The sequence below is a fragment of the Protopterus annectens genome, chromosome 5.part0, assembly GCF_019279795.1.
Source record: "Protopterus annectens isolate FY-2018-M chromosome 5.part0, PAN1.0, whole genome shotgun sequence".
Taxonomy (NCBI): domain Eukaryota; kingdom Metazoa; phylum Chordata; order Ceratodontiformes; family Protopteridae; genus Protopterus; species Protopterus annectens.
The window spans coordinates 554500297-554508844 of NC_056735.1; the positions used below are offsets into that span (position 1 = coordinate 554500297).

The following is an 8548-nucleotide window of genomic DNA, read 5'->3' on the forward strand; positions in this document are numbered from 1 at the left end:
TGACAGTCAGGAGTCAAGGGTCACTTTCAGATAACCTGTTTAGATGAATATTTGTTATGCATTTAAGTCATTCTGACATCCCACGTATTTATAACATTTTACTATACTACATGTTGCTTCAGCTAGATTTCTATCTTGCACTCAAATTCTATGACCAAAATAGCATTTTGATAGTTTTAACAGAATATTTGAAATGAAGCAATTGACATATTAGTTTAAACTGAAATACTTTTCATTTTGCATTTCAGACATATTTATAGCCGTAAAATATCTGATTCTTCTTTTTTATAACAGAGGGGGATACTGATTTTTCATTTTACTGAAGAAAACAGAAGTAATTTCAAGAGTTTAGCTGGTATGAATATTCAGAAATGTTGTGTAATTTAGCATTTTAAGGCAGAACACTCATTCAGTGTAATTTGTATTTATTCTTAGTATTGATTTTAGGAGAAAACATATATTTAGGGAGAAAATTTCACTGATTCAGTATCCCAATATATCTAAACAAAAAATCTAAAAGGAACCCATCAAAAAAAAAAAAGGGTGCACACACACACACACACACACACACACACACACACATATTTAAACAGAAATGCAGATGGTAGAGTTTTAGTATATTCTGCATACGTTGTTAAAATAAGTTTGACATAATGCAGAATACACTAAAAAGCATCTGCTTTCAAAGTAAGAAATTCGACTATATATATATATATATATATATATATATATATATATATATATATAAGTACATCTAAACACACACACACATATGTATGTATAAACACAAGCATATACATATACACATATATGTGTGCATACGTGCAAGCAAAGGGTAAACAAGGTTACATAGACAAACCATTCAGTAAAAACTGAAAGAAAGATTCAGCCAAGCTAAAGCCTTCACTGTGTAATACAATACATTTAACCACCTGTAGTGGAGGACAATGGGTACATATGCAAATGACCCCTTAAGGACATTTCAGTTTTTCAGCTAATGGTTTCTAAATGCACTTGTTTTTTTTTTTTTTTTTCTTTTTATGTTTCTATCAGTATATTCAGACCATTAAAGCCAAACCACCTTAGCTCTAGACATGACATGTTTCAGACTTTTTTGTCCTTATCAGTATAGCATAAGTTGATTGTTTAACATGGCATGTCTACAGCTAGCAGGGTTTGGTTTTATTGACATGAATGTATTCATAAAACTTAAAAAGAGTAAAAAGACATGAGCATTCAGAAGCCATGTAGCTGAAACTCTGGGATGTCCTTGGGCCTCTACTACAGAAGGTTTAAGGTATTGCACAGTGAAGACTATATATGTGCTCTCACTTCATTTGGTAATGAGTAATGATATTTCAGGTTTTAATGGTAACATTGACAACTAAAATTGTGCAATTGCTGTGGGAGCAGCTGTGGCCTGTTGTCTTGCTGACATTGCTTTAGCTAAATGGAAGAGAAACAGTGCATAACTCACACTTCCAGTGCTTCATAATGTGCTATTTCAAATTTATTGATGATATTTTTTTGCATGAAAAGGGTCCAAGGCTGCTCTAAAGGATTTTTTTACTTCACATCTAATAGTCAACTTCTTTTTTTTTTTTGTTTTGTTTTTTTTTTGTAATTTTTCCACCTATTATGTTTTCTAAAAAGGTAGTTTTCTTAACCTCACCATGTATAAGCATCTGTAGTCACAAGAACCTCACCATGACTGGATCACAAACCTACCCTGAATAACTTACTTTTTCATGCTAGCAGTATCACTCACAAGTGACCAACAGGCACATTTTACTGAGAATGAGGATAGCTCAGGTATTTAAAGAAACAGGTATTTCCTTAAGAACCTGCATGGCCCTCACAGATACTTTCTCCTGAAGGGGTATAAAAAATGTTACGATTAGACACATGCTTGAATCTATTGAACACCTCAAATTAAGGGAAGATATTTCCCAATATAAATCCCAGAGAATATTATTATGTGGGTTTCTGTATCTTTACACTGACCAACCCAAACGATGAAAAGAAGAATGACCCTAACTTCCTGCAAAGATAACCATGACATCAAAAAAATGTATTGTACCATTTGGTCTATTCTGTCTGGTAACTGATGTGTGTAATTCTCCATCCTGGCCTTTCTTTTGTTTTTATAAAAAGCAGGAACAAGACCACAGTGAGATTCTTGGTTCCTTTATATGTGCCCTCCTTTCTGTTCATTTTGTTAATTTATGAGCTACAAAGATACAAAGATATTTTTTTCATTTGAGCTAGCTTGGAGAAGACATATAGCAGCAAAGTATCTGAGAAATGTAACACCGAGAAGGTTATGTACAAGGCGGTGTGCTTTAAATGCTTTGTTTTTAATGTGGAACAATATTTCTAAGATAAAAAAGAGTGATAGTCCTACACAACTCTGAGATTAGATACTATTTATGTTTATGCAAGTATTATCTTCTAAAGTATAGTATTGAATGCCAAGGCACCCTTTTTTGTTTCATATTTTGTGCATTGGTAAGACGGGTCTGTTAGAGGGGAACTGCAGAGCAGTTCTGGAAAAGAAGGAACTTGAATGACAAACTCATCTGAATACTTGCAATCACCATGGTCTCAATGCCAATTGTTCTGTGAAGGACATTCTAAAGGCTAAAGAAACTGGATCACAAAATGTTTTATTAATATTTTGTTGTTACTTGTAAAATTATATTAAGCACTTTTCACTCATAGTTTGGACATTTCATGGTTATTTTACTGTTTTCAGACTTCATCCTGACAATATATTCTAATTCCTCAGTTGCATATTTCGTAACAGGCATTAGTTAGACTGACATAGATTTAAGTGGATTTTTATTCTTATTTTTGTTTTTAGTTTAGTTTTATGTCTTAACCACACACACAAACATGCACACCTACACTCATATATATTGATACATTTGGTTTTATTTTTATATGTTTATTGTTATATTTATTTGCATTTTTATTATTGTTTCTAATTTTCTTTTATCTTTTCTAGTTTTAGTTTTAGCTTTATATTTATTATTATTTCTGTTTATTCGATTATTTTTCTATGTATTGGTTTAATTTTTTAATTTTTTTTTTATTTTGATATTTAATTAATTTATATCACTGATTATATACTGCTAATCCTATCTGTTATTGTCACTGGTTTTAATTTTTGGTTTTATTTATTATTTTAATGTTTATTTTTGACTTTTATTTCTATTTTTAGTTTTCTATTATTTCACACATTTTGGGGGTTCAGTATTTTTTTATTTTATTTGACCTGACAAAGCCCTTTTGGTGAAAGTGCTTTTATACCCTGTAACTTAATGTTCTTATTAATTCATAAACCTTGTTATTGTTTTCAGTTATTTATGATTTAGGGCTCATGTCCAGATAACTGTTGCAGACTTCTTTTATGTTTACTGTACCTGCCTTAACAGCACACACACTCACAAACACATACTCCCATTCTGACTTTTCTTTTGATTCTGCTTTTGTCCTTTGGTTTTTAACCTTGGATCTTCTGGATAGTTAAACAGTTTCACTTTCTTTTTGATGACACCTAGGTGTCAATCTCATTTAAAGAAGAGCATTTTGCTTCATTTTTTTCTTTTTTTTTCCGCCTCTTGGAGTCTGACTCAGGTATAATAATTTTTTTTTAATTTTTGGTATGTTTATTGACTACTGTTTATTACTATTAAGTTCAGATTATTTTCTTATCTTCAGTTTGCACCTGTGTTATGGTTCTACATAGTTTCTGATTTTCTCCTAAGAGAGGTTTTATCTGACTTTTCTAGTTTAACTACTGGTTATTTTTTATTTATTTATTTTTGTGGTATGTAGGGTTCTGTGTTGTTTTAGATTTCGCCTGTGGTATGCATTCTGACATTGATTTGTGTTTATTTTTATTATTTAGCCTTATGTTTATTTTTGTTTTTATTTATTTATATATTTATTTATGTTTTGCATGTTTCTACTAGATTTATGATTGCGTGCTTCAGTTTTGATTTTCATTTGCACTCTAACTACGGCTCTGGGAATGGCTTGGTATTCTGTCTAATTTGCCTTATTTATTTTTATTTATTTATTATTGTTATTTTTATTTATTTATTTTTATCATTTTTGCTTATTTATTGTGATCTCTGAGTTAGAGGCTGTTTATCTTAGTATTTACCTTCTTGATATATTTTTTAGTATTCTGATTTTGGATTCTGTGGACACTATCTATTTGTATAGTTGGCTGGAGAATCATTGAATAACAATTTGAGCACATGGTTTTATAAATATACACTCAGACACACACACACACACACACACACACACACACACACACACATATATATATATATATATATATATATATATATATATATATATAAGGCTTGACCGTTTTTTTGCTGTTTATCCTATTGACCTACTATGTGCTAATTAGCTATATATGTTTCTCAACCTAGAAAATTCATTTTTCTACCAATGTTTATAAGATAACTAGACATGTAGCAAAGTGCGTAAGGCTCATTTTAATTAGTTTTGAAGCTTGCTCATGGTTATCTTATCATAAGATATCTCCATACTCTTGTTTATGTTTTTCATTCTTGATTTATGACTTTGTTGTTTGTGTAAGTATATATTTTCCACAGATAAACTATTTTTTGAAAAGATGGTCAGATGAAGACCCATTAGTGAAGGTGTTTATCATACATGAATAAAGCTGAGTTCTTTGGTGATGAAATCTGTTCATTTTGTATTTTGTCATTTAAAACTTAGTTTGTTTGTTTCTTTCGGCTTTTCTCGGTTAGGGGTCGCCACAGCGGAACTCCGGTCCGCTAATGATTGTCAGTAGATTTTGACATGCTGACTTGCCGGGCCTAACGCACAACCTTCAACAAAGGAAAGCCCATTCACGCATGTCGCCGCACAGAAGACGCTCTAACTGAGAATCGAACGGGCAATGTCTAACTGTGAGGTGACAATGCTACCGCATCACCACCACCGCAGTCGTCATTTAAAACTTACTAGTGACTTTAAAGTGCAGGACTAATTTTAACTGTTTCTGAATGCTGGGCTTTAGTTAATTGGAATTTTTGTAAGAAACAAAAAAGTGAAAACAGCCTACTGCTCTTACAGTGGGGTGATCTATTCTCCTTGCATCTCTGATTGTGTTCATCTACTATTTTGTCCTGTGGCTTGAATTTTGGATGTGCATATTGGTCCTATATTTGAGACAGATTTACCAGGATCAGTACAGATCTTTTCCTTTCGTTTGATATATTTTAACTCCCAAGATTGCATGGCCAGAATTCAGGAAAAACTCAGATGTGAGAGTAAACTGATGCAGTAAAAGGGCCATTTCATACTATTTTGTAATTTAGAGATGAAAAAAACTCATTACTGGCTAATTTGTATGTCTCTGAATCATGCTACGATTGCATAAAGTATTTATAAACACTTTATTGTGATAATTACTGCTGATTGCCAATGTATCATGATAGCACAGATACATCATTCACTCCCCAAACACGTGCAAACAATTAAACACACACACACACAAAAAACCCACACACACACACTTCTAAACTGTCCTTTATTTTATAGAACATCCATGAATTTGCCTCTTTCATGTGCTCTGCCCTGTCAGTTGTTCCATTAACTTGTGCACATGAATTAAAGTAATATTTAGAGATTGTCCATGGTATCTAGTATTCTTCCTCTCCATAATTCTTACTTTTAAAAGTCTGCTATAGGCAGCAAAACATGATATGCTATTAACTTTTTATGTTACCTAGTATAATATTTAATTGTGTGCAAACAAACACACACACACACACACACACACACACACACTTCTAAATTGTCCTTTATTTTATAGAACATCCATGAAATTGCCTCTTTCAAGTGCTCTGCCCTGTGTCTTGTAACTCACAGATCATCTCATTCAGTCAGTAATGCCATTCAGTCAAGTTTTAGAATTCTTATCCTTCACACTGTGCTTTATTGTACAATACCCATTGTTTCATTAACTTGTGCACATGACTTAAAGTAATATTTAGAGATTGTCCATGGTATCTGGTGATCTTCCCCTCCGTACTTCATACTTTTAAAAATCTGCTATCTGCAGCAAAACATGATATGTTATTAACTTTTTATGCAACTTAGTATTTATTTATTTTTATTTATTTAACATTTCTTTTACCAGGATAAGTCCAACTGGACAACAGGTGTCCATTTTCAGTGGAGTCCTGGGGAGAAAAGCTCCAAGGAAGTAACAGTGTGAATACACACAATCGATAACAAGAAAGTTAGCATACAGGTAAAAAACAGTTAAATGCAAAAACAATCACATTGTGCAGTCAGGTTACATGCCTACAATAACAGGTTACATTTCTAAAATAACAGGTTACATGTCTACAATAACAGGTTACATGACTACAATAACAGTACAATCTGTGTAAATAAGATACTCAGGAGTAGGTCGATATTTACCATATTTACAAGCAGTACATTGCAGTTGACAGTATATTAAATGCGTTGGAGGCTTCAGCGGGTAGTCTGCCTACAGGGCAGTGAGGATTCAGGGGGGGAGTCTTTGCAGTTACAGAGAGAGTTAGCAAAGAAGTGTGATCTAAGGAGGACTTTGAATGTGCTTGTGTGATTTTGTAGTCTGAGTTCAGGTGGGGAGGGTGTTCCATACTTTTGCAACCTTGTGAGAGAATAGGGCTTCTCCAGAGTTCTTCTTACATGGATTGACTTCAGTCAGGGATTTGTTACTTGTTCGTAGTTCCATAGTATAATATTTAAAAGATCTTGCTGTCTAATGCCCTCTTCTCCAGTATTACAGGCTTGGTTCATTAGTCTAGTGGAGGTTAGAGGTATAGCAACTTCCCCTCAAACATACATGTTCTGATATTCGTATGCACACCAGACACACACACACACACACACACACACACACACACACACACACACACACACTCAAATCCCCCCACTACCTCTCTGCTAAACCCTCTGACACTTACCTCTAACACAGTATTTTCAATTGAAAGTAATGGGTGAGCGTGGTCTCTTGGTCATGTTAATCAACACAGTTGGCCATGTTTATGTCTGTGAATCACTGTGTAAATACCTTACATGTCTCATTATCATATACTGCTCCCCTGGAATGCCACATTTACATTATGATAAGCTTTGGGGACAGCCCATTATGAGGACTACAGCCTGCATAAACCTAGTGCTGCAGGATCTCTTTGAATCAAAAAGGTGTAGCACCAGTGGAAAAGTGGCTATGTTCGGGCTTAATACTGGCAGTAGCTCTTTCTAAACTTGATAAAATGACAAGCCCAGTTGCAGTTCAACAGCTCATTGCACTAAAGACTGCATGTTTTTATCACTGCAGGCATGCTAACACCAGCTTTAATTAAACTACATGTCCCATCACTATATTAGTGAGAAGCTCAACCAAGGAGTAGCATATTACAATAAATGACAGACTCCATAGCTAAACTCACTGCTCCCAGAGCTCAGCAGCCTGAATAACTTCTAGTAGTGACTCTGCAATTTAATGTTCTTTTTTTAGTTAAAATCTGTGTCCCTGATAATAGTGAAATTGTTGATCTGCTTCCAATTGTGATTGCTGTCTTTTTTAGAGAAAATGTGTACACAGACATTTTTCAGGTCAAGCCCAACAATGTAGGTATAAAGCAGCAATGATTCAAGGAATTTATAATCTGTAGATTGCAAGAATAATTACTCAAATATAATTCTCCCTCACACGGTCCTCTCCACTATTTGTATAAAATAATAACAATACTATAAAGTAACTTTTAACAAGTGCAAAATATTACATTTATCAGCTGCTGCACAAAGTAAAGTATTTCTTAGCATTTCTTTAAAATGATTTCCAGTCTGAAATAGAAATACAAATAACACACGTTTATTTACTAAGATAACTGTGATAATGAGGCGGAGTAAGCAGTGGGCTTTTTGTCAGGTTTTCTCACTTCAACAGTTTTATTCCAAGAACTAGAATAAGCAGCTCATAATATTAAGAATTACAATCCCCTGCAAATCTTTAGCTTCACTATAGACGAATGGATGGACTCCATCACTATGTGTTTCTAAAAGATGTCCATGTTCTTAGAAGGTGTTTAAATCAAGATCATAAATAAAATGCTTCTGAGAATCTGTTAACAGTTAAGATTGTTGCAGTAATGTTTAAGATCCATGAATCAGCTGTGTTATTTACAGATGTCTGTATGAAAGACTGTCCTTGCCTTGCACCTATACTCTACTCTGGATGTCCATAACCTCTGCAAGCCATGACTCTGTCTGATAATGCTATACAATTGACCAAGCATGTTGTCAGAATGTATTGCAGATTTTAGGGCTGCGTCTCACTCTCAAAAATCTAAATTTCCATGAGAAGTATTGTTCATTTTAATTATTCATTTAAAAGCTATGTTAAGATTGAATAGAATTCTGTGTGAGAAAAAAAACTATGCTGTTGTTACTTCTCTTTTTTTATTTCAGAAGCCTTCCAGTAATTATGGAATGG

General features: G+C 33.5%; 1 protein-coding gene across 1 annotated transcript in view; it reads left to right on the forward strand.

Annotated features, from left to right (window-relative positions):
* Positions 1–8548, forward strand: part of LOC122802699 (PI-PLC X domain-containing protein 2-like) — a 1085285-nt gene that overhangs the window by 1075751 nt on the left and 986 nt on the right. The window contains exon 4 of the mRNA XM_044072444.1: positions 8524–8548. This exon is cut by the window's right edge and continues 986 nt beyond it. Within this exon, the coding sequence (XP_043928379.1) occupies positions 8524–8548 (25 nt within the window). The remainder of the gene's footprint in view (positions 1–8523) is intronic.